Source organism: Danio rerio, chromosome 14 (assembly GCF_049306965.1).
Source record: "Danio rerio strain Tuebingen ecotype United States chromosome 14, GRCz12tu, whole genome shotgun sequence".
NCBI classification, from domain to species: Eukaryota; Metazoa; Chordata; class Actinopteri; order Cypriniformes; family Danionidae; genus Danio; species Danio rerio.
This window is the reverse complement of record NC_133189.1, coordinates 34368874-34396446: the sequence shown is the minus strand read 5'-3', so window position 1 is coordinate 34396446 and position 27573 is coordinate 34368874. Positions and strand designations below refer to the sequence as shown.

At 33.2% G+C, this 27573-nt stretch overlaps 1 protein-coding gene across 50 annotated transcripts in view; it reads left to right on the top strand.

Annotated features, from left to right (window-relative positions):
- The first annotated feature begins 480 nt into the window (after nucleotides 1-480).
- The window catches only part of sorbs2b (sorbin and SH3 domain containing 2b), a 102246-nt gene continuing 75153 nt past the window's right edge, over nucleotides 481-27573 (top strand). For 30 of the 50 annotated variants that reach the window (XM_073921970.1, XM_073921962.1, XM_073921955.1 and 27 more), the window contains exons 1-2: nucleotides 481-855; nucleotides 23426-23554. In XM_073921970.1, coding sequence (XP_073778071.1) covers nucleotides 23548-23554 — 7 coding nt within the window. In that variant the 5' untranslated portion in view covers nucleotides 481-855; nucleotides 23426-23547. Of the gene's footprint in view, nucleotides 856-14001; nucleotides 14225-23425; nucleotides 23555-27573 lie in introns of those variants that run through there. The other 20 variants (XM_073921969.1, XM_073921963.1, XM_073921954.1 and 17 more) reach the window with 1 other exon arrangement.

The following is a 27573-nucleotide window of genomic DNA, read 5'->3' as shown; positions in this document are numbered from 1 at the left end:
CTCTTTAAGAACAATTCACAGCTGTTGCTTGTTTCCTTCCTGCCTTATACTTCAAGAATATCCCTTTCTCACTCCACATCTAGTGCGGTAAATCACCCCTAAATAACATTTCCAGGTCATTACAAGCTTTAACCTCAGTTAAACTACCCCACATTGTGTGAATCACCTCATCCAGGTCTTCAAACCAAAAATACACAACACCAGAAATAACTCTCCAGGATAGCCGAGCCGATAGTTATATACAAAAGTGTCCAAAGCAAAGGGCGAGTAAAATGGATTACAGCCTCCTGCAGCCACTGAGCAGCTCAACACCGGCTCTAATAACCTGTCCACATATATATATTCAGTCATTCCCATCTGCTTTGACTTAATGCCTATTATCCAGCCTCCTCCACAGCCTCTGAGCTCTGATTGGTCCGTTTACCTGCTAAGCCAAGGCAGATTATAGTATTTGTAAAACGTGAGGCACAAAGAGCACTTGTTCCATTGCTAGAAAGCCATGCATGAGTGTGTGTGTTTTCTCTGACTGAAGATGTAACTCGGGTCTATGTAAATCTATACCTCTGAGAGCAGGTTGATCATCACAGAGGGTCTCCATCCTGTCAAGCACAACAGCAGGGGGAGAGTGGAAGAAAAAAAGAACACGAGCAGAGGATTTGGAGTGGATAGCGAGCACTGGAGTCTGGAGGGAAACAAGAACTGACTGACATACATGTTTTGGATAACAGCTGAGGATGATATGATCTCTCATGTGGAGGACGCAGAGGTCGGCAAGCTTATCAATGAGCTCCTGTCTGTGAAAGTAGCAAGAAACTTCTCCAGTGCCAAGCAAAGCCGAAATGCCTTCATTTAAAGGTAACAAGTCTGTATTTTTTGTGAGCAACATTGTTTTATGTTTATATTAAATGGGGTGAAGATAGAGGAATTAATGTTATTGTAATATTTGGCATCTTGTTAAAGTTTTTACTTTGAATTTGTATGCCAATACCTACAATGTTATGGTGCTTTAACTATTATTAAGTAAATAGTTTCACAGATATTTGCAATGCTTAATCAGTTTCTTTTTGAAAAAACAACAACAACATTATTTATTCATTTTTGGCCCACATTTATTTTCCAACTTAAAAATGATTATTAGATTGACTGGCAGTTTTCTGCAAATACCTCATCAACATTATAACCATTTAGACATTTTGACTATATATATATATATATATATATATATATATATATATATATATATATATATATATATATATATATATATATATATATATATATATATATATATATATATAAAGGATATATATATATATATCCTTTAAAAGGCATTTAAATATTAGTATGTCTTCTTATATAAGTTCAAGCAAAAATATTAGTTCAGCTTAGATATTTTTTGCTCTTCCAGAATTTTATTAATTGTCAATTTTAGTGTGGCTCAAAAATGACAATGGGTTGTCAAGCATCAAAATAAAAGTGTAACAATGCTTAAATTGTTACATTAGAATCTGCACTATATTTTTTCATAAATAAAATCCACGGGATGCATAAGACACCCACTTATTAAAATGAAATTTAGTGTAAAAAAAAAGTTTATATTCATATTTAGATCAAGAATCATTTGATGACAAAAACTGCGCAGTGCAGCACCAAAATTTGTTTTAAAGCTTTATACATTTTCACTTTCCTTCCTACAGATTGGTTTTACACATTTACCAGTAAGACGTTTGTATAAATTTAAAACATAAATTTTAAAACTGCTTTTATGTTTTTATTTTAAACATAAAACTGCTATCCTTTATCGATTTTAATTTCATGTCAAAATAAGTACTGTAGGTTGTTTTATTTTTTCATAACGTATTTGCACACAGAACGACAATGAAGCCTTATTTTGCTCATTTCAGGCCCGTAGCCAGCCTGGTGTAAAGGCTTTTTTCTCAGAAAGTTGACTTTTTTGCAGTTATTCATATCATTTTGTATGTAATAATGAGGTCTAAATACTCTACTTAGTAACATCTTAGTAATGTTTTTGGTGCTTTGCACCTTTCTATTGATCTTTTTTTTCTTTCAAGAATAAAGTCCAAGATTTAGGTAAAGTTACTTGTAAAATGTTTTCTTTATTTAACAACAACACAGTAGGTCAACAGTGAAAGTTGACTTCACTTGCATCAGATTTTGCATGGTCTTAAAGCCTTTAATGGGTTATTTTCACAATTGATGATGGCATAGCAGTCAAAATAGGACAAATGAGCTCATGTATGGGACAAATTCTAGACCTTTATCAGTGGGAGGGGGTGGGTCTTTCGAATTTTGTAAGTTCATGCTGGCATCAAAATGACATCTTTAATCAATGCACAAACGTGAAATAAAGTTACTGATTCTTTATTATAATAATATTTATAATAGAGTTGCATTTATCCCATTTTTAATGAGCAAAAAAATGTAAAGATGATTCCATGTCTTAGGGTAAGACAAACTTTGACAAAATAAAATACACAATTTATGCTTTTTGATATTCATTTGACCAATAATTGATATTCATTCATTTTCTTTTCGGCTTAGTCCATTTATTAGTCCGAGGTTTCCACAGCAGAATGAACCGCCAACTTACCCAGAATATGTTTAGCGTAGCGGATGCCATTTCTGCAACCTATCTCTGGGAAACACCCTTGCATGGGCTCGAACCAGTGACCTTGCTGTGATGCGTTTGTGCTACCCACTGTGCCACCATGCTGCCCCAATAATTAATATGTAAAATGATATGCTGACACTTTATTTTGATGCTCCCCAACATTTTTCTTAATTTTGTTGCCCTGCAAATAAATTAACTTATTCCTTGAACAATCTGTTAATACTCTAATTAAAGGAGTTTGTTTTCTTGATGTTATTTAGTCAACAGAAAATCTAAAGTGGACCTTCAAAATAAAGTGTAATTGTTTCTTTCCATCCCTTCCAGTTCTAAGATTACAGTGTTTGCTTTAAAATGCAAAGTCTATGATGTTTGCTGTGTCTTATAATAGAGGCTCTGTGCGGCATTTGGTTTCACAGTACTGTATGTTACTTAGGCCAATAAGACAAATCTTTGTTAAAATGTCCATGAGGTGACAAAATCAGACAACCTTCACAGGGTATATTTCTAGGCCTCTGACCCTCAGCTGATCCGGATTTTAGCCCCTAAGACCAGGCCACACGTTTGGTGCCAGGACCTGCTGCTAACAAAGTCAAGCGGAGGTTACTGTCATTTAGGACAGCATTACTCTGTAACTGTATCTTGAACACTGATGCAGTAGTTTAGAGGCTCAAAATGTTGTAATCGGCATTAAGTAATCTGTGTCACATTTTATTTATATGTTGAATAGTTTTATGCCTATTTAGTTTTCTTTTTGTGTGTGTTAGTTTCAGTTAAACATGTTGAACTAAATGAAAATGAGAAAGATTGACTGGCAATAACTTGAAAGAATAAGTTTATAAGAATAAGTTTGTTGTATTATATTATATTATATTATATTATATTATATTATATTATATTATATTATATTATATTATATTATATTATATTATATTATATTAAGGGTAAGCGTTTTATTTTATTATATATATATATATATATATATATATATATATATATATATATATATATATATATATATATATATAATTTTATTATTGTCAATTTTTTTTTTTTTGAAGTGATCCTTTTAAGGTTGTCATTTTAGTCAATTATTACTGTTATAGCTCTATTATACTCAGGTAGATTTGACTTCACAGTGTGACATGATGAGACTGAGGAGCAATCCAATAACCTGATAAACCTGCTGTGCTGATTAACTCTTACACAACAGCATTGAGACAGTAGGGTCCAAAAGTTTGAGACCATAGTGAAAATGTCACACTAATCATGTTTTGTCCAGACAGTCAGAATGATTTGCTTCCATTGAAGCTCACACTAAAAAATACATTCTTCTGAAATTTTTACTTCTAACTAAAAAGAAATAACTCAATGAATTAGATGTGAAATCTTGAAGTAAAAATATATTTTTTTAACATAACATATACTGTTATTAACAGATATTTTGCTGGAGAAAATGATTTATCCCTCTAAAAAATGCTGTTTCAGTCCAAATTTTGTGTAAAATATGAATAAACTTAAAAGTTTGCCGCAACAAAATACAAACAAAAATTCATAATTCATGTTCAATTTTAAGTGAACATTTCACTCAAATTGTGCTGGTTATTTTGTAGAGAAAAAAAAAACTGTTGGTTCTTTCAACAAATTTTTGGGTTAAATATGAACTTAAAAAAACTTGAAACTGGTTACTATTAAAACTAGTATTTTTAACCCAACTGATGGGCTTGTCCACATATGGCCCAAGTGCCTAACTGTACAATCACGCCGAAAGCAGCGAGAGCATCAAAGTACTAACTGGAAGTCATTCTTTTTTAATGGGAGCCGGCAGTGATAAGCGGCAAGGAGCAGTGCAGCACGTCTTCTCTAGTGTGGGCGAGAGTTGAAATCAAGTGAACTTTATAGTAATGAAGTCCAGAGAACACAGTCACTGTAAACTTTGGTTCCGACCACAGTTGTTCCCAAAGGTTTGATTATTGCGGTCGCTGGACAATGTTGGCATATAGGATTATACATTAAAAATGTTACTGGCGAGTTACTAATGTGTATTAATGTTATATAGTCTATACTTTTTTCTTTAAAAAAGAGGAATTCCCATGCAACAATACAAAACAGTATTGCTGCTTGGATAATTAAATAATTGGATAATTAGATAGACCAAAGCCACACCACATGCAACTTAATCTTTCATTGTATTTGATAAAAAGTGTGCAACATTTTCATGCTAGAAACCATGTTTTATGTGGAAATGTAACTGATTTGCTGATATGCGGCAACGACTCTTTAAATATGAGATCAGTGTAGTGAATTCTGACGCTCTCGCTGCCGGAGCTGTAGGCAGACATCGTTCCCACCAGGTCACCCAGAGCAACCTTTGACGCTCTCACTGCCTTCGGTGTGAACACACAGTAGTGAACGTAAGTGAATTCAGTGTAAAAATAAACTAAAATAAATAACAACTATTATGAAGTAAAAATGCAAAACTGAAGCATTTTTACTTGGGCTTCAAATAAATAAATAAACAAAAATTACACAACACATATCATTCATGGCATACAGTAAGTAATAGATTGCATTGTTTTGTAATTACTGTGTTTTTTCCTGTGCTTGAATACTATTTTCTTTTCTCTTTGTTCTGACATAATGACACTGATCCCTCAAAAACAATCCTATTTCCAGGATTAGTATTTTAAATCTGTTAAATCACCTCGTCCCCTTCTTCTCCTTGAATAGCCCTGTTGTTGTCGTTGTTAGCGCTCACTTACAGAATTACCATCGCTTCACATAGACGCCATTATTTTACTCCAATCTGCAATTCAACACTTCTTAAAATGAACGCACCTCAAAACAAACATTTCTGTGGAAATACATCCCAAAGAGCGCTACAATTCAGAGGTATGCGCGGCAGCAGCATCGTGTCAGTGAAACCTGAGAAAGCGCACAGTGTTCTGTTACAATAGATTTCACTGGTTTGTGTTTCCTGTGAACTCCGGGCCTTGGTGGAGTTTGCAGGCATTGTGTACAGGTGTGTAGGCAGGTATGACCTGCTTTTCCCAGCCTGTGGCTCCAGACTAGTCCTTCACCTCTTTAAAATCATTGTGTGGAGCCAGATTCCCATTACAGTCTAAATGGGTGTGTAAGCAGGGCAACAAAAGGAGAGCGACGTGGAAGCCTTTGGAAAGTGGACAGAAGACGCTCTGTCCAAAGGTAAATCTATCCTTTGGGGGCTCCCTTTGCAATCACAGGATGAACAAGGCTCTGTTGCAGGGGGGAAGGGGGTAATTTCTTACACCCTGATGAGGGAACTTTGCTCTCTATAGCATCTGGAGAACAATGGAAGAAGGGCTGTTAAATATGTCTGCCGATAAGCCTTTGACAGTAGCTTATAAAGATGTTTTTCCTCCGTTGCTTTATTTTGCTCAAATTCATGACGGTTATTCTCGTGAGGAAGATTCACAAAGAAATGCAAGATCAATATGAAATTCCTGAAGTGTCTTCAGGGAATTTGACCAAAAGGCTCACTGCTGGAAAGTGCTAGAGTGCTAGAAGCTATCAAGTCAAAACTCTATTTTACCATTGGTTCACTTGAGATTTGGCTATGGGAGTTTTATAAAAGAAGTTATAGTAAAAAGAGAGTTGACAATGTTTGGAGGTTTGGCTCCAATGTGAATGACACACACACCTACTTTAAAAATTTAAACTTGTAAGCAACTATGCTAGTTAGCAAGCCAGCTAAGTTGCTAGCTTAGAATGTTTAGGATGTGGTTCCAATTTACTCATGATAGACTTCTTTTAAAGGTGCAGTATGTATGTTTGACACTCAGTGGTTGAACTAGGTATTGCACTTCTGGATCAAAACAAATGCAAGCACAGGTTGCCAGATTGAGGACCAACAGGAATTTTTGTTCTAACCAACTCTTCGAATTGATATATTAGAAACGGCTTTTATATCTTGCAGAAAACTTTGACAATGATCACCCCAGGTACACCTCATGTGCTTTATTCAGTGTTACTTGCTAATAATGTGTTTGATTGGCATTTTAAAATGACATTTATTGCTATACTACTGAAAGCAGCAGCAGATAATTTACCTCTTGAAAATAAAATTAACAGTTTGAAATTAAACTTTATACTCAAAACCAACACATATCAGTGATTCAACCTGCTCACCTAATGTTTATGTTCGTAATATTTATATTATTTGCTAATTGATAACCACCTCATATGGAACTGAATCTGCATCTCATTTTAGAGACTGCTACTGTACACAGGAGGTCGCATTTAGGTCACGGGCGCATGCTTTGAGAGCCTTTCTGAATGAATGAATGAAATATGTGGAATATGTGGACGTTCCTGCACATAACAGACATTTTCAAAGCAGAATATCTGACCTCAGCATTGTTTCTTAAATATCTGCAAACATATTATGGTATTTTTATGCTTTAGAAGAGTCAAAAAATTACATACATCACCTCTTTTTTAAGTTATTTGTTTAGTTGTGAAAACATTCTGGAGTAGGTTAGAAAAGCAATGTTAATGTCATTGAATGTCCAACGTGCTGTTGGTTATCCTGATTAAAAAAAGAAGACATCACAAAAGATTGCACATCATTCTCAAATAGGTGCTTATAAATCTTTTGACCTAAAAAGCTCTATCACTTTGATAGCCTTTTAAGTAAATACATTTAATATATTTGGAGCTTTTGTGTTGCCACTTTTAATTTTTTATTTTATTTTTTTTGTATTTCCTTCCATTTATGAAATAAATACATGACAATGATGAAAGCATCAGTTAGGAAAACTTCTGATATTAGTGATGAAATTTGCTGTAATGAATCCATTCAAGCTTGTAGAAATTACAGTTTGAATGTACAAGTACTTTTTATCACAATAGTATCTGAGCAAATATAAGTTTATTAAAATTGTGCAAAATTAGATTTGATTAGATTAAACTTTATTGGCATTTCACATGTACAAGTACAAGGCAACGAAATGCAGGTCATGTATAAAGGAATCAGATATTTGCAAATAGATTAACTATTTGAACATACTGTACAGGTTGCTATTAATAATCAGGGATATGCAAATAGAAATGAACATAAAATGCATTTTTTTTTTTTGCTTTTTTAATTATTTATGATATATTCTATTTATAATATTTAATATTTACTGTTCTACCTGTATTTACAGTATGCCTTTGCTGTTTTATAGCATCTGGGTTTCATTTTCTACTCAAATACAAAATATATAATAAAGGCTAGCATTTTCTCCCCCATTATGCTATTGCAGACTTACTGGAGTAATATTAGCAAATTGCATGTTCCTGTTATTGTCAAATTGATTTTTAATCACCAGCCTACATAATGAACAATGCAAGCACATAACAGCGCTTTTATAGGCGTGAGGTTATTAGATTCAGCACAGGCCTAAAACAGAGGATAAAAACAGAATTTCCCCAGGGTCAGCTTAGTCCTTCAGTGAAAGAACAACCTCAAAGTACTATAAAAATGTACAGTCAGCAAAGCATTACAGTACAATAACCACTTAAGGACCCTTATAAAAAGCAGAAGGAGTTTATAGTGTAAAAACAACCTACTGAGTGGTTATTCATTTTAAATAATTAAACATTCTCCCATTTTATTTGGTTATTTATGCACCATCTCTATATTTAATAGTTATTTGATTAAAACAAACAAACAAACAAACAAACAAATAAATAAACAAACAAACAGACAAACAAATATTTGCAAAGAGACAATAGTTTGTTGATCTATCTACTGAGTTTCACCATAGGCCTATCTGTTTTATATGAAGAACCAGTAGGGGGCAATGCGAGTTCCTTTAAAATCCCAGTTGTGTGTTTCTGGCCTAAGGGAGTAAATGAAATAGATGGGATGTCCATTTATCTCTGCTCTCAGTTCCTCTCTGAAATAGCTATTAGTGTATCACATTAAACAAAGCTAATTTTGTCATAAATTAGCTCTGTGTGCAACCAAAATTCGATCCTTGCGGGGACATATTGCCGTTGTTGTACCTCTGAGCTAATACATATGCATTTATAATATAATATAATATAATATAATATAATATAATATAATATAATATAATATAATATAATATAATATAATATAATATAATATAATATAATATAATATAATAAAAAAATATATATATTTCCCTTTTACTAAACGCTTTAAAAAATCTATTTTTTTTCATGTGAAAAAGATTAACAAAAGAGGAATGCCTGCAATCCTTAAATCTTAATAAAGCCACAGAGCCAGTTCCTGTGCTTTAAAATGATTATAAAATGGCACATATGGCGTTAGAAGTCCAAATTTTAGGATAGATTGGTAAGCAGTATATTAAAAGAAACCATTAAGATTAACTACAGTGTATACAAGTCTGTTATTAAAAGCTTTAAAGTCTAACATAGCAAACAGTGTGTTATCTGAAATGCAGCATTATCAATCTTGCTCTTGATTTTTCTATCTAGGCCTGTCTGGTCTCTTGAAGGTGACAAAGTGCAAAGCGTAGTGGTAGTTGACAGTTTGGCGGTTAAATTTAGATGTGTGAGCGAATGTCTGACAGGCTCAAGCAACCCTAGCAGGGACAAGGAAACTCCCAAAATGGTACTTGATGAAATATGTGGCATGTCTGCAGTGTGACCTGCTTAATGCATTTAGAGTAACAGAAAGCAATGGAGGAATCATTTTATCTCATGTTTTAGGCCATTCACAACATTTACACGCGCACATACACACGTTGGTATTTGAGGACTCGCCATAATATATTTTATTCAGTAAAAAATACTTATTATATGTCTCTGCCTGCTAAACCCAACCCTCATAAGAAAACGTGGCAATATTTAAATGTCAAAAGACCCTGTTAAATGTGATTTTTTAGTCTTGAATTACAAGGACATATAAGGTATCTTCTCAAAAACCTCATCAATTTTGTAAAACCTAGACTTTGAGTTTTACAAGAAGAGAAATTTGTGATGTGACATTGGTAGTCATTATAAAAATGTATGTCCTAGTAAATCACCAAAAGACAACAAAAGAACAGTAGTAGCAGTGTCATTTAACACATAAAACAACAGCCAAACAGAATCATGCGTTACAGAGCTTGCACAGTGCAGGTGGCAAAAAAGCAGCATTTGCTGTAAAAATGTATTCGTTGTTTGCATATTTTTGTGATTCATAGGTGTTTTCTTTTTATTTATGCTTTCGATTTGCTTTTTAAGACCTTGATTCCTCATCTGACATCTTTGGATGCTAAAAATGTAACTACGGTTTCACAAAGAGACTCATTGCAGTGGTGTAAAGTAGGAAATTACAAATACTTAAATTACTGTAATTGAGGAGTTTTCTTCAGGAATTTAACTTTACTAAGTAGTTTTAATAATGTATACTTTTAATTTCATTTTTAGGGCTGAATCTGTACTTTTACTCCACTATTTTCTTTCAACCTGCAGTCACTATTTTTTTCTACTTTTGTATGTATATTTGATTGGCGTTTCTGTGTGGAGTTTGCATGTTCTCCCTGCGTTCACGTGGGTTTCCTCCGGGTGCTCTGGTTTCCCCCACAGTCCAAACACATGCGGTACAGGTGAATTGGGTAGGCTAAATTGTCCGTAGTGTATGAGTGTGTGTGTGATTGCAGCTGGAAGGGCATCCGCTGCGTAAAAAATTGCTGGATAAGTTGGCGGTTCATTCCGCTGTGGCAACCCCGGATTAATAAAGGGACTAAGCCGACAAGAAAATGAACGAATATATTTGATTGGCTAAGAATAATCATGTGATTCTCTTCCAATCAAATTGCACATCTAAAACATTGCATCATACAGAACAACCTCAAGACACGGGCACTTCCAAAATGCAGTTAACATGAAGACTGTGAAACATTAAAAGTGTTCAAAAAGGCACAAAGATCATAGGACGCATTGTGTGAGAGACTGCTTTGATGATAATGAAGATGTCGACTGTATGAGGACTGAAAAAATCAAATGGCCTTAAAAAAGGGGTGTCAAACTCAGTTCCTGGAGGGCCATAGCCCAGCATAGTTTAGTTTTAACCCTGCTTCAACACACTTACCTATATGTTTCAAAAAAGCCTAAAGGACTCAACTAGTTTGATCAGGAGTGTTTAATTAGGGTTGGTGCAAAACTGAGCTGTGGCCCTCCGGGAACTGCGTTTGACACTAGAATGTTGTTTTCACTCACACATGTAGCATGTAAACGCATCAATAATTCACATTGTAATATGCACAACACACTCACTACTCTTGAGTACTTTTAAAAGGGCTACTGTTTACTTATACTTTAAGTAAAGTTTACAACAAATACTTTTACCCAACTTGCACTACATTTTTGGGAAAGTAAGGGTACTTTTATTTGAGTAAGATTTTTCAGTCCTCTTTCCACCACTGTCTCATTGACATTTTCAGTAGTATGTGAATATATGTTAAATATGTGAAATAACTTAAACATTACTGGCAGATAATTACCTGATTTTATACCTTAATTTACATGACTAACCCAGATAATATAATGCTTAAATATACTAAATAAAATAAATTTTGTTAAGCTTTCAAACTTAACATTTTGACAAAGCAGAAATCATTTGAAAGACACAGAAAAACATCCATGAATCCTTCATAAATGTTCAATGATAAATATTTATTGCAGTGTGGATTTACATAATGGTATTGTCACTGGCGTGGGTTATCTGATTGGTTTAATTATACAAATATGATGTTTTTTGATGAGGCATATCTATCTATCTGCGTAAGACAGAGAGTCATGAGATTATTTCATTTTTTGGATGAACTAACTAACAATGCTTGAAGTTGGGTGAAGAATACAGATAATACCTAGATACTTGTCCCTATGTTGTAGTCTATTATACTGGCTGACCAAGCATACAATTATTACTTCCATTCATTTCAGTTTGAATGCATGAAACCAGATTTTAATTTGCATTCACCCTTTTCAGTATTGATTAGGCCTTATTTATATTACTCTGTTTTTGAATATTATGTGTGAGACTGTTAATCAACTATGCATATCTTATTTCCTAAGGGATGAATAAAGTTACCCAGTAACTAAGAAATAAATAAAGTAATTAAGTAACTAACATATTTATTATGACCTCCTAACTATTAAATAGATCCTAGTACTCATACGAAATGGTTATTAGAATAGTCCCTATTTAAAAGATACACACTTTTATTAGATACTATACTTGTTTTTATTTTACTAGTACAATTTTTAATGGCACTCAATTGTGGCCATTCTAGTCACATTAAATAAAAGAGTTTTAACTAGTTAGATGAACTTTCACTAGTTTTAATTACAAAGTATACTGTTAAGTAATGCACATAGTCATGTTGTATTTATGGTATACAATATTTACTTAAATTATGTACTAGCACCATTGGAAAGAGTACTGAAACATCATACTCAAGTAAACCATTACTTACACAAAAATGTAGTGTAGTAGTAAAAGTATGTTGTAAATATTACTCAAAGTATGAGTAAAAAGGTAGGCATTTTAAAAATACTCAAGATTAGTGAGTAGTGAGTATTAAGCCATAAAAAGTCCTTTTGCATTTACATGCATTTTGTGCTGTAGTGCATTTAGTAATGTTCCTATATTCATTTGTTCCTTCCAACTTTCTTCCATTGTTTGTTTGTTCTGTCCTTCCTTCATTCTTTAATTTGTTCGTTCCTTCATACGGTCCTTCCTTCGTTCCTCCCTTCATTTGTTCGCTCATTCACATTTTTGTTCCTCTCTTCATTAGGTCCTTTGTTCATTCGTTCGTTCCTTTCTTAGTTTGTTCAGTTCTTCCTTGAATCCTTACTTCATTTATTTGGTCTTTTGTTCGTTCGTTAGTTTTTATTCTTGTTCCTTTCTTCATTAGGCCTCTTGTTCTTTCCTTCCTTTATTCATTTGTTCATTCCTTCATTCAATCCTTTGGTCCTTCCTTCATTCCTCCCTTCATTTGTTTGCTCATTCATTCGTTCTTTTATTCATAATTTTGTTCCTTCCCTCATTAGGTCCTTTGTTTATTCCTTCCTTCCTTCCTTAGTTTGTTCAGTCCTTCCTTGAATCCTTCCTTCATTCATTTGGTCCTTCTTTCCATTTTTCATTCGTTCCATGTAGTGATTGTTTAAGGAGGCTTTTTAGTGATTTCAGTCATCATACAGTCAACATAATATATATATATATATATATATATATATATATATATATATATATATATATATATATATATATATATATATATATATATATTTACAGTCAACATCTATTTTCTCATCAGTGACATCCAGTCTATTAAAAGACTGTGTGTCAATGTGTGTAAGTATTTTGAACATCTTCTTGGACATTTTAATACTTATAAAAGGTTTGCTGGATTTATAAAGTGCCCATGTGTTGATGTTGTTCAGTATCATGTGATTTACTTTCTATGTGCGATTTGATTAGACAGGAATCACAGGACTGATTTTCTACTTTAGCCAATCATCAAAGACAAGAAAGAAATAAAGTAGTGACTGCAGGTTGAAGAAAAGTAGTGGAGTAAAAGTACCAATACTGCACTAAAAATGTACTCAAAGAAGTAAAAGTACACATTTATAAAACTGCTTAGTAAATTACAATTTCTGAGAAAAACTCAATTTCAGTAATTTGAGTATTTGTAATTAGTTACTTTACACCACTGACTAGTACTCATTAGATAGAAGCTATTTAAGTACTAGTGCAAAATTTAAGTAAATAAACTGATACTACAATGTAAATCTATAGATTTAATAGCTTAATAAAACCACTTGCCGTAATCAGCAGCACTTTTGTTTCTTTTCAGCATTAGCCTACCTCCCCAAGGACAAACTGATTTTATACATTTACTGCAGTGAAATGTACAAATCCACACACTGACAAAGACAAATCCACTCGTACATGGAGACTAATAATATATTTAAGTTGTGATTTAGCTTGTTTTGCTAAGAAATAACAGCAATTTTCTTCCACAATAGCCAATAGCCACACCGCCATTTAAAGACAATGTGATACAATTACAAGTGGCATTGTCACTTTAATGAAAGCTCCATTGTCGTTTCCACAGTGAGTTTCCTTTAAACATCATCATCACCTCCAGGAAAACATTCCTCAGTAAATATCCAGCACGAGTGAGGGAGGGGGGACTGCGCTATTCATTACCAGCCCATGATAAAGCATGCTCTCTGTTGCCTGTTACTATGACCACCAGGATCTTCTCCAAACCAATGAGAGCCCTTCATCTCTGTGTCGACCCAAAACAAGTGCATTGAGAAGGGGGTCGGCATGCTTCATCACTGATCCGCGTTTTCCATCTCCTGAGTCAAGAAAGCGCGTCTGCGATCTGAATATTGTGTCCGGGCAGCCATAGTGCTTGTTGAGGAGGATCATAATAATCGAGTGCTCGCTTGTTGTCGCTGAGAATCCACGCTAGAGATCGGGCTTCATGTTTTAGATGCAAACACACGTGTGCGCTTTCTCTCAACGGGATAATCATTTATGAGGGAATTTAAACCGCGTTTGTTCGGTCTGCTGGATTGGAGGTAGGTGCAGAACGAAAAAGTAGTACTGCAGCAACAATTTGCATTTGTTAAATTTTATATCATTTTGTTGACTGCATTTAACGTATGCATTACATAGTTGCACGTTGCATTAAACACTAAATGCGCTTCAGCTTGTGCACGGATCCATACAAATTCTGAAATGTCATTTTTTTGTATTAAATAAATGCAGCATTTGCTTACTGCATTTAACGTATAGTTGCATTAAATATATACATTTCAACATTTAATTCTGCATGAATCAGTGCTAAAATACATTACAAATACTAAAATATATATTTTTGTATTAATAAATATTCATCACTGCATTCTAAACATGCATTATTTTGGTTTAGCATTAAACATGCATTCTAAAAATAATATTTTAATATTTGTATGCACCCTTGCTGTCAAATCATGCATTATTTACATTGTGCATTAAACATATGCATTTAAAAATGCCATTCTTTAATTAAACAGCATGCATAGTCCCACAATTGCATACACATTCACAAATTTGTGTATAACAATATGCTGACTGAAAATACACTTGGGTTATGTATGACATGCTGTTGTATTTCCTCACTCTTATGAAACCTCAGACTCGTGAGAGCCTAGAGAGAGTCTAGTAGCATGCATGGAGTAGGTCTCATAATCATAAAGCTAGATATCCAGACAGCTACGTCAGCACAAAGTGGTTTGCACACAGATGTGCTTTCTGTCTGTTGCAAGGTCTTTCAATTTAATGATTGAAGTAGGCTGGGCCTTGCTCGTACCTCCACTGGAGCTTTAAATGAGCCTCAGTCAATGGTTGCTGTGCAACTGTCATTAATGTGTCACTGACTCTGATGTGCTTGAGCAGTCGCAAGGTCAAGGAGGTCATTACAGATGTGCACTACGTCATTGACTAGATGAGCTACATAATGATAGACTCTGTGTTTCATAGGGAAAACAGCATGGGATTATGTGTGGGGTTTTTGCAGAATGACACATCACTTTCCCGCTCACAATAAATTGCAAGTTCTATTATTTTAATATTTATTGTATATTTTAACATACTCTATTTCTATCATTTTTTTATCACTTACTGTATAAAATGCTTTGCTTGGATTGAGTAGGCCTGCTGCTACTGTGAGTGTCAAAGGTCAAAACAAAGAACTTAATTTTTTAGATAATTTATTGTGTTGTCCCAAGTTATCCTTGTTTAATAGAAGTACACAACTTACTATTACAAAAATAATATACTTTATAATATGCAAACTAAATGTTGTTTTGGGTGGTGGCTTAGTGGTTAGCACTGTTGCCTCACAGCAAGAAGGTCACTAGTTCGATTCACTGCTGGGCCAGTTGGAAATTCTGAGTTTGCATGTTCTTTGTGTTTGTGTGGGTTTCCTCCGGGTGCTCCGACTTTCCCCATAGACATGCGCTATAAGTAAATTGGATAAACTCAATTGGCCGTAGTGTATGAGTGTGTGTGAATGAGTGTGTATGGGTGTTTCCCAGTACTGGATTGTAGCTGGAAAGGCATCCGCTACGCAAAACATATGCTAGAATAGTTGGTGGTTCATAGTTGGGACCTCTAAAAAGAGAATAGGTCGGAGGAAAATGAATGAATGTTGATTTCAGACTATAAAATTCATGTTATTTGCAATTCAGTTAAATTGTATTATTGATCAAATGTATATATTAAATATAGTTATATATTAAATAATTATAATTAGTTGCAGTTAGTTGAACTGAAGAGTGATTGAGACATACTTAAAGTCCACGTGAACCAGAAGTTGCTGCAAACTTTTATTTCGGTATGAAACTGCATTTTCATATAAAATGGAATATTAAGTATTGGGTGGGGTTTTGTTTTTGCACTCCTCCTCTCATCTTTCACTTGCAAAAAACTAAAGGGTTTGAGGGGCATGGCTAAGCATCTTTTGCGCAAGCCATCAAACTAATGTCATCAGAGTAGGACTGCTGCTTCAGAGTACAAGCAAATGGTCAGACTTTAATTGAAGATTATCAAAACAAACATTACAAATGTAAAATTCATGTAGACTTCAAGTACTTTGAAATATAATTATGTTGCAATAATCTTTGAAATCTGGTCACAGTGTATTGCTCAATGCATAGATGCGCACTTATCATAAAAAAAAATTATTTATACACAAAAATGCTTGCCATATATCTAAATGTATTTATAAGTTGTAGTTACATGTTTGTTTTATACCAAAAATGGAATATTTTAGTACAATTAAATTTAGATTTAAATGTATACGTTTGCTTGAAGTGAAATGATTCTCACATTCTCCTGTACACAATTTAACATACAAAAAACAGGCGACTAATTAAAATCTTAAAGACTGTAAAAGTAGGTATATAGGTAAAACACTTAATATTGTAGTATCTGCAAGTACAGTTTTTAAGGTCTTAAGTAGAGTATAATACAAGAACACATTCAGAAGCACACTTCGCTTTCACAAATGTAATGCTGAGCCCTAGATCATTATGTTAAAGATATCAATACAATCAATAGATCTGCAAGACACTTGCAGATACAATGGTTTTTCTGACTGTCTGTGATCATCACTCAGAGCACCTTTGCTTAATGAACAGTAGGTCGAACACAGCTAGATTCATCAATCACTGGTGTAAGCAAATCAGTTAATCCATACAAGCAAATAACTAGTGATTTGTGTTGAGGTGAAAAAAAAAAGACTCCACAGAAAGCCTCTACAGAAGGCCCTTTTTTCTGGTGATATATTTTAAATTATGTATTTTTGCATGAATAAAAATGGAGATTAAAACAGGAAGTACATATGCTTCATATCACTGTACTGAGAAATTAGAATGTAGGTGTACTTATTAAGCAGCATAATGTGTTTTTGATCCATATATTTGCAAACAATATAGCATACTGTACAACCATTTGAGCAATAAGTAGGAAGCTGGTTATAGTAGTTTATGCTTCTGTGAAAGTGATGCTATAGAAGTTGCTATGCGTTCAGCATAATTGTTTACCAGTTTGCAAGAACATTTTTGAATTTGAACTGTTTTGAAATCAAGTTCAATGGATGCAATGCTTAGATCTGGCAACACACCCCTACAAGCTGTCACTCAGCCTGTGTCTGACCAATTTCATCTCAAGCCATTTCATAACTTTTTGATTTAGTCGCTAATTTGTTTGCATTTGTACAATCTTATTCATACATTTTAGTACGATTTGCTCATCCCCAATGAGGGTTTGGTTTAGGAGCGAGGTTTACCTCCTTTTAAATACTCTACATTTTCATACGAATAAAATCATATGAATTTGTGAAATTTAGCCACTTTTCTGACAATAAGTCAAATGATTCTTCATGAGATTGGGTTGCTCTGACAGCTGCTGTGAGAAAGAGACATGAATTTATTCAGCAAATTATTTTTCTTAATTAAATTTTTCTTAATATAACATTTTTTGTTAAGCCTGGGTCTCGATGAACTCAGACAGGCCTGTCTGGAGGTATTCAAAAGTGGACAAACTCAAAATTGTTAAGATCCCAATTATACCTGTATGTCAGCAGACTTAAGCCCTGGTTACACTAATTCGTTTTTCTTTTAAAATGCATAAGTTTTGCTACAGTTACGCCATCCGTCCACACCGAAAGTGCCGAAAACAGTGCATTTTGGAAATGCTGAAGAGGCCGTTTTCATTTTAAAACACTGCTGCTCTGTGTTAGTGTGGATGGGGGAAAACGGAGACATCTGAAAAGTGAGGCGGGGTTTGCAGACATTTGCCTATCTAATTGGGTCTTTTTCCTCAATATTAAGTAGCCTACACAGTTCAGTCTTGCATCCTCTCTTTGTAAATTCAGACTTCGCATGTTTGATAATTTTCAAAGGGTAAAGTGTACGATGTTTCACTTTCTTAACAATAAAATGAAAGCATGATTTAAGTAACTGCCTGTTTTTATTTTGATATTAGCAACTTAACAGACAGCAGAAATATTGAGGCGTTGTGTAGCTACATATTTACAGTTGAAGTCAGAATTATTAGCTCCCTTTGATTTTTTTTTTTTAAGTATTTCCCAAACCATGTTTAACAGAGCAAGGTCATTTTTACAGTATGTCTGATAATATTTTTTTCTTCTGGAGAAAGTCTTATTTGTTTTATTTCGGCTAGAATAAAAGCAGTTTTTAATCTTTTAAACGCCATTTTAAAGACAAACTATTAGCCCCTTTAAGCTAATTTCTTTTTCGATAGTTTACAGAACAAACCATTAATATACAATAACTTGCCTAATTACCCTAACCTGTCTAGTTAATCTAATTAGTCTAGTTAAGCCTTTAAATGTCACTTTAAGCTGTATAGAAGTGTCTTGAAAAATATCTAGTAAAATATTATTTTTGTGTCATCATGGCAAAGATAAAATAAATCAGTTATTAGAAATGAGTTATTAAAACTATTATGTTTAGAAATGTGTTGAAAAAAAATCTTTTGTCCGTTAAATAGAAATTGGGGACAAAAATACACATGCAGGGGGGCTGATAATTCTGACTTTTTAACTGTATATGACTGTTATCTTCATGCAAATTTATAACAAAACGTAGCCTATAAGATTACTGCCTCCTTCCATTTTCATTGAAAATACAAAACATACCCTGTCTCTTTCACTGAACATCAGTTTTAATAATCAAAAATTGCCATTATAAAACTATAAAGTACAACAAGTTTATACAATATAGGAAATAAAGCAAGCATTCAGTCAATATGCAGAATCAGTGTACGCGGTTACATGAATATATCTATGTGCCCAGCCAAAAGACCTGTGAACAAGTAATAGATTCAAAAGACCAAAGTCTGGGAATATGTCGTTAGATATAGACAACAAGATGAATTATATATCATGTTTAACTAATTTAGTGAGATTAAATCCAACGGTAGAACCTTGATGAACAGTCCGACGTGCACAGCTCTAGGTAGATGCTCAAAGCACGCTGCATTGCATGCCAGTGTGTATGTGTGTGTGTGTGTGTGTGTGTGTGTGTGTGTGTTCATGTGATGTGCGTTTCCAGCGGTGTAATGTAGACGGAGAGTTGTTCAGAAAGGCTGGCTGAAACGCCAGTGTAGACGCAAATTGTTTTCATTCTAAAACACTGTTTTAAATTTAAAACGTATTTGTGTAAGCGGGGCCTTATCCAATAAGCGAGGTAAGCAGCTTCTTAGGGCCCTGGGAATTATGGGGTTCCGACCAATGCTAAAAAGCCTATATTAATCATATAGCTTGTCTTTAAATTTTTTATGTTGAAAAATCTGTCTATAACCATTAAAAATTTAAAGTTATTTCTTTGCCCCCAAGAATAGTGTAATGTTCCTTCCATACTGCACATGCAAATATTAAAATCCAATCACATATATGGCTAATTAACTGTACATACTCTGTGATTTGCTTTTTATTTGTGAATTTACTCTATTTAATTTTACATAAGAAGATGAAGGTTCCACTTAAAATATATTTTTAATGTCAGGCTTAGTCAACAGCAGACACCATCTGATTCAATTCAAGGTCATACATCGTCTACACTACACTAAATCCAAGCTACATACAATCTTTCCTTCTGACTTACCAATGTGCACCAATGTGACTTTCCAATCACGCCTTTTGGCTCTGTTCCTTACTGAATAGATTCTGGACAAACATAATTGACTGGTACTCCAAGGCTTATAGCAGACCTTTTCTACCAAATGCTGAACATGCCATCTTTGGCTTCTCACAAAATGCGTCTTCTCTCCCTCAAACAATGCAAAAATCTTTAATGCAAGGCATGGTTGTGGCCTAAAGACTAGTACTTAGCAATTGGAAATCACCTTTACCCCCTTCATTCCTGAACTGGATTTCTGACATGATATCTGTAATTCAGATGGAGAGACTCTGAAAATGTTTGGTTACTTGGGGTCAATTTCTTGATTGATTTGACAAATCTGTATAACAAGAGCAATCCAGTCTCCCTCAGAGGATTAAGTTATATAAGTTATATAGTTTTGATTGAATGTTTTGTGACTATGATGCAGTTTTTTGTTGTATCTTTTTTGTTTTCCTTTATATTATCCTTTGTCTGTCTTTTTATGTCTACAGTACGACAGTTTTTATGTCTACAGTACGATCTGATGTTTGTTCTGGTTTTATATATATATACATACATACATACATACATACATACATACATACATATATATATATATATATATATATATATATATATATATATATATATATATATATATATATATATATATATATAAATATATATATATATATATATATATATATATATATATATATATATATATATATATATAAATATATGTATATATATATATCGGACCTCTTTTTTCCCCCAACTTGGGAAAAATGAAGGGAAGATTGTTTCAACACATTTCTAAGCATAATAGTTTAAAATTTATTTCTAATAACTGATTTATTTTATCTATTTAAATATCTTATCTATTTAAATATATCTTATTTATTGCTATGATGACAGTAAATAATATTTTACTTGATATTTTTCAAGACACTTCTATACAGCTTAAAGTGACATTTAAAGGCTTAACTAGGTTAATAAGGTGAACTAGGCAGGTTAGGGTAATTAGGGAAGTTATTCTATAATGATGGTTTATTCTGTAGACTATCGAAAAAAATAGCTTAAAGGTTATTTAACAACACACTTTACATGCCAATTTGTACATAACAGCTGCACATATAACGTTGTATATAGTAATTACATTCAATTATCAATTTGTATATTTGAATTCACTACTTACTTCTATTTTTAAAATACATTTATTATCTGTTTTTAGTCCTGTCTCTGTAATTCTGTTGCACCGTAGAAGCTCTGTCACGAAAACACATTCCTCGTATGTGTGATCATACCTGGCAATAAAGCTCTTTCTGATTCTGATTCTGATTAGGGCCCCCAAATCACAAAGGACGCCCCTGTGTATATTTATTATCATCCGTTTATGATTGGATTAACAAAAATGCATTTTAATAATAGATGTAAACATGGTCTGTTCCTTGTTTTTGTATGGCTTTGAGCTGTTTTATTGAGCTATTTCGAAACAAACAAATCATGTGCTAAAAGTGTTTTGAAGTTATAACATACAGGTGGTAGCCTGGGTTTGCCTCTTCGCAAGTTCTTTCTTAAACTTGAATTTAAAGTACACACTAGGGGCTTAGTAACTAGATATATGCATATCGCACTGAATAACGTAATATCCAATATAAAGCATTTCAATCATTAAACTGCTTTACAATTCTGCAACTAATGCATCTATATATAATTGTCCTATGAAAATGAAATGACAAATACATTAGTCAGTCGCTGTAACAGAAGACACATGTGCAGCTGGTCCCTGTGCTGTACAAAAACTGTGCAAAAGTGAATCTTGTTAAAATCTGCCCCCAAAAATCTGTGAAAAAAAGTGAAAATCTGCCCCTAAATCAATATTTGCTTGAAATGTAAAAACGAATTTCAGCTGAAGTGCATTGCACAGGTGGATTTTTGCAAATGTAGTAACAATCTGATTTTTATTCAGTTCTGGGAAACGTTTCTGGATCATGACCTGATGCTTTCAGCTAGACTTTAAAGGCTTGGGTTGATGTAATAGCCAAGTCATCTCAGGCACGAGCATATGAGTGATGTTAGCTTTACAGGGTGGTTTTCTTTGGCTCAGGTTTGCGCTGACACCTTCATTCACGGAGCTCCTGGGTGACGGCATCGCTCTCTCTCTCGCGGCAGGATGGGGGTGTCGCTCCTACGCTCTTACTGTTCGAAATAAAAGTCAGTCTCAGAATGAAAAGTCTTTGAAGGTGCAGCCGAGTGTGAAATTTAACCTGATGTGGGCCATAATGTTTGAGAAAAAAACAGCAAGGAAGAAAATTCCAATCTTCTCTTTAAAGTAAAATTCTATTGGTGTCGTCTTGAGAGATTTACGGAGTTCATTTGTCAAGTGTTATACTGAGTGGCGAGTTAATTTGTCTTTTGAGTGTAGCAGCATGACTGCAGGACAACTTTCTTTAGTTTAGACATGCCGATTAATGAGTCTGTCGTCAGTACAGAGACAGGATCAAGGATTTGTAAAGTACAATATGCATGCTCAATTATGCTTAAAAATGACAATGCTGCATTTGCTGATCTATACACATAAAAATAAAGCAAATTGGTGAAAGCGATATTTTTTTTTCTGCTTCTCAGAATCACTTGGATTAGGTTTGGATTGGTTTAATTCATTTTCAAATGTTTAAATAAAATGGTATTTAACATAAATAAAATAAATATATATATTTCACATTGACATAAATGGCAAAATGTTTATATATATTTTCAATGCATTTAAACTTATTTTACCTAATTAAATTCTAAGAAAGGACAACTAAACTAAACTAAACTAAAAAGTAAAACTGATCATTTTAAATAATTTTAATATGAAAAACTATATATACTTTAGACACCTTTCACATTTTATAGTATGGTTAGAATTTTAAAAACAAGATGTTTTAACAAAAAATAAATATAGGGTAGTTGAAATATATTTTGTAATATATTGGTTGATATTCAAATTTTTTATTAAATTAAATAAAAAACATATAATAGTAATAATAACAACAACAATAAATACTAATAATAATAATAAGTATTTTTATTATTAGTATAATAACAATAATAATAATTCTAATTATGATAATATGTTATTAGTATGAATAATAATATAATAATCATACTACTACTACTACTACTACTACTACTACTACTACTAATAATAATAATAATAATAATAATAAAGTTACGTGTTAATAAAATTATTAATAATAATAATAATTTATTTAATTATTTAATCATTTATTTATTTTATTGAATGTTGATGTTACAAAACAATTTGACCATATATTTCAAAGATACAAAACATTTAAAATATAAATATAAAACCAAATATTACCATATGGGTTGATGGTAATCTTTACCTTCCCATATTGGAGCATGTTAAGTTGTACACCTGGCATAGCCAAGATGCTTGACAGCCCTTCATAAGCGCCGATCTGTATATGTTGTCACTTTTCCCCAGAGGCGTGGAGTAAGTTTCAAGCCTGCAGACGTGCATGTCTCCATCTGAAAATAGCTCCAACTCAGAGAGGGGGCTTGCCTCTCACTTTCTTCTTCATCTTTTACCTCCAGAAACCAGCTGCAGTCTGGGACTTTAACCCTAATACGCAGTGGATCCTCTGGGCTAACAGGAGAAGTGTGGACGCGGAGCCTGCTGTCTGTCAGCTCAGACCTGCTGCCTACTTTCAGTCCTAATGCCTGGTAAGGATTTGACTTTTGTTTCTTTGGCATTGTGTAATTTCTTAGTTAATTTATGTATGAGGAAATTGGGTAGGCTTTTGTCCTGTAAAATTTATAAATGCATAAAAATTTGTTACAATCACAGCAACAGACAAACTACTAAATATTTTAGAAAGCTTGAAAAGAATTATGGCAATATTTAGCGTCAAGCATTTATAAAAAAAAATAACTGTCATTATCTGAGAGTTAAGTAGAAGAAAAGTGCACTTCAAAACATTTTTGATTTCATTTTTTTTGGTTAATAATCTTTACCTTCAGAATCAATGCATCTGACCAAAATATTAATTAAGTTAAACTTTGCATACATGATTTAAAAAAAAAAAAACCTGATTACTTATTAAAATAAGTCTGAGTAACATGAAATTAGTTGTTGTCATCATTTTTTTTGTTAAGTGTAGTGAATTAATTGATAGAATTCGTATTGTGCAATACTAGTTATCTTAACCAGCACATGATAAATTGGGTAACATCTTGGGTAACATTATTGAATGGTTGAGTTGACAGAATGCTGTGAATGTTATTTTTCTGTGCAAAGAGTTTATTGCACAAAGCTGTGGAAAGTGACAGACTTTTATAATAGCTATATAAAAAATAAAAAAAGATTAAGATTGAGAAACAAAGTTCAGTTTAAAACCTGTACCAATGTTAGCACCTATGATAAAAATCATCTTTTGTTAGCTGTTTGGACTGAACTGTGTGTAGACATAGTGTGCCCACAGTCATTTTGGAGCGATAGAAACACAATAAGTCTCTTCTTTTTATTTCCTGACATTAAAATAAGGTCCAAATCTCTTTCATTTTGAGGCCCACCGCAACGTGACATGCGGCTTTCCCACAGAATTGATAAACAGCTGCATATTGACAAGTCTCTGTAGTAACGCATATAATCATATCAACAAGACAGGACGTGCGCAAAGCAACCAGACTTAAAAGATCTGTTCAGCTCGCTGTGATCATCAATCATCATCAAATGTAATCAGGAATGAGTTTTACAAGTTTAAAATGTTTTTAAAATTGTACATGTTTGTAATGAATTACGTACAGCGATTTTACCATCTTTACTTTGTCATCACAGCCACATGTCAGTACAATTCTAAAAGGAGATGCTTCAGTTCTGTTTGTGAAAAAGGGGTAAAATAGGTGCCCGTTAAATATTGTTTTTGTTATGTATATTTAGTTATTAATATTTTACCTCAATACATTAAATAAAAAGGTAAACTAATTCTGTTTGCTCTTGTCAGGTGTTCTATGTTGTCAAGAAGGTCAAGATCTCAGAGGTCAACCAAACCAAAACATTTTAGTTTTATTTGTTAAAATGTTTTACACAAATGTTTTGCTGGTTAGATAATAGTTTATTTAACATAAAAATGGCAATAAATGAATGAATAAATAAATTAACAAATAAATAAAAAATAAATAAATAAATATTGGAGAAAATAAACAAAACACAGTTTGCAAGAAAGAGTTAGAATAAAAGAAAAAAAAGGATAAAAAGAAAAATATAAAATAGAGAAAGAATAAAAAATGCTTGCCAGAAAATGTAAAAGTTAAAGTGATATTTAGCAAAATTCCTTTCAGTAGCAGCAGTTTTTCATGCATGTGCACTATTTTAGAAACCCTTTTCTGATTCAACCCAAACAGATACTGCACACATGTTTTGTAATAAGCCCGACTTGTCATAGTTAAAAAAGAGCCTTTGTTGCAGTCTGCCATCTCTCTGACAACATTTATTAATATCGGCTAAATTGCATTTCACTCTGTAATGCAAGGCATCCATTGATTAACTGTCCATCATAACACTGCAATCCTTTCAACGTGACCTTATGTTCATTTTCCCTTTTAGTCTAATAAAAAATGCACATACACGGCACCTCTGTGACTTTTGCTGGAGTTTAAAAGAAGCTGTTTGAATAGCAGGTTTTGAGAGGTCGAACATGACATATACAGTACAGTAAGGCACATTTGGTGCAGTATGATTACAGGAACATGAAAGCTGTCATGCAGATGTGTTACAGGAGGCCTGGCAGACTCTCGACCTGCTCCTGTTTTTGTTATGGGGGAGGGATCTTTCATGACTCTTTCGTGTGGTATTTTTAACTTTGTATAATAAAGGAGTGCCCAGTCCCTGTTTCCTGAAACTGAAGCCTGTTAGAGTTTTAACTCAGTAGATAAGACAGTAAAGTTCATACGAAATGTATACATATAATAAAATTCAATATACTTTATATTTCCTCAGTATTTTAGCATTTGCTCTGAATTCGTTATTTTAAAAAGCATGGTAGTTTGTACACACTGCCGTTTAACAAAATTACACAACACATTAGACAGAAGAATATTAAATAGGTTAGTTCATGTCTTTTCAACCCCCTGAGAGCTTTGTTCATCTTCATAAATTGAGATATTTTCTTCTTAGATATTTTCTTCTTAGCTTCTTAGATTTCAAAGTTCAGTAAAGGAACCAAAAGCTTTGTCAAAACATTCCATGTGACTTGTGTGAATCATCTGTAATCAACACTTTTGGCGGCAAAAAAACTAAAAAGCGTCTTTGTTCGGCAATGTCTTCCACCGGGTTAGGGTATGTGTTTACTACAGCCAATGCGACACTTGTGTGTTGCACTGCTAATTCAAATGGCAAAACTTAGTACTACCCGTAGTAAATGCACACCTTTACAACTTGGCGAAGAAGAGATGTCATTAGCGAGCAAAGTCGTTTTTACAGTTTCTATGATTACAGTCGTACCACTAAAGCCACATGGACTGTTTTGACAATATTTTGTTTCCTTTTTTGTTTTTTAAAAGTTATTTTCTATGGATGAGAAAGCTTTCGGATTTCATCTAAAATATCTCAGTTTGTGTTCTGAAGATGAAGAAAGGTCTCAGGGGATTGGAACAACATAAGGGTGAGTAATTATTGACAGAATTGTCATTTTTGCGTATTTTGGTTAATTATTTAATTTATTTAGAGCAATAAAAGTAACTAGTGAAAGGTATACATGAATATCTTTGCATTAATGATGGTTTAACAATAACAAAGTGCTTCATTTTACACTAACCTGCCACTTTGTTTGGTACACATCGGTAATACTGGGTTGAACACTGTTTCTTGCATAGACTCTACATGGTGCTCTTTTGGATTGAAGTCAGTTGAGTGTTGAAGCCATTTAGGATAGTAGAATCTATCATGTTCAGGGAACTAGCTTTGTGATATTGTGTTATTCTGGAATGAGCCTTCACAGGATGGATACAGTGTGATTATAAAGTGATGGCCTATATAGAAATCTGATATATGGAAATATATGCAAAACACAAATTAAACTTTTAAGTTCATATTTAGATTTCACAGATATAAAAAAAATTCTCATACATATAATGGTATCCGCTACATTCATTCTTCCATGGTGGGGCGCCACACCAAAATTCATCCCGCCATGGCGACATTAATCATTTATCATTCAAAACATTCAGTCATTGTTTTATTTAATAGTGGGTTATAATCACACCAAAATGTATTAAAAGGTAAGTGAATTATATTGGTGCTAATTTTACTGTAATCGTAGTAGTACTGTGCGTTATGGCCCCTTTCATATATGTAAATGTATATAAAAAGCCTTTTCATATATATTTTGTGTAATTTTTGTCTGGCCGAGCATCCAGTTGAGATTGATGTGCATGCTTTTGCAAAATATCCCTTTCATATATGTAACATATATTATCCTGGTCACAATATGGTTCTGTTAGTTAATATATTTACTGACATAAACTAATAATGAACAATGCTTTTGCAACTTTTATTAATCATAGTTTAACATTTACTGATGCATTATTAAAATTCAAATTCAGGCTGGTTAATGTTAGTTTATGCACGGTGATTTAACATGAACTACCAATGAACAACTTTATTTTCACCCACTTACTTTAACTAACATAAATAAATACTGTAACAAATGTAATATTCATTGTATGTTCATGTTAGTAAATAC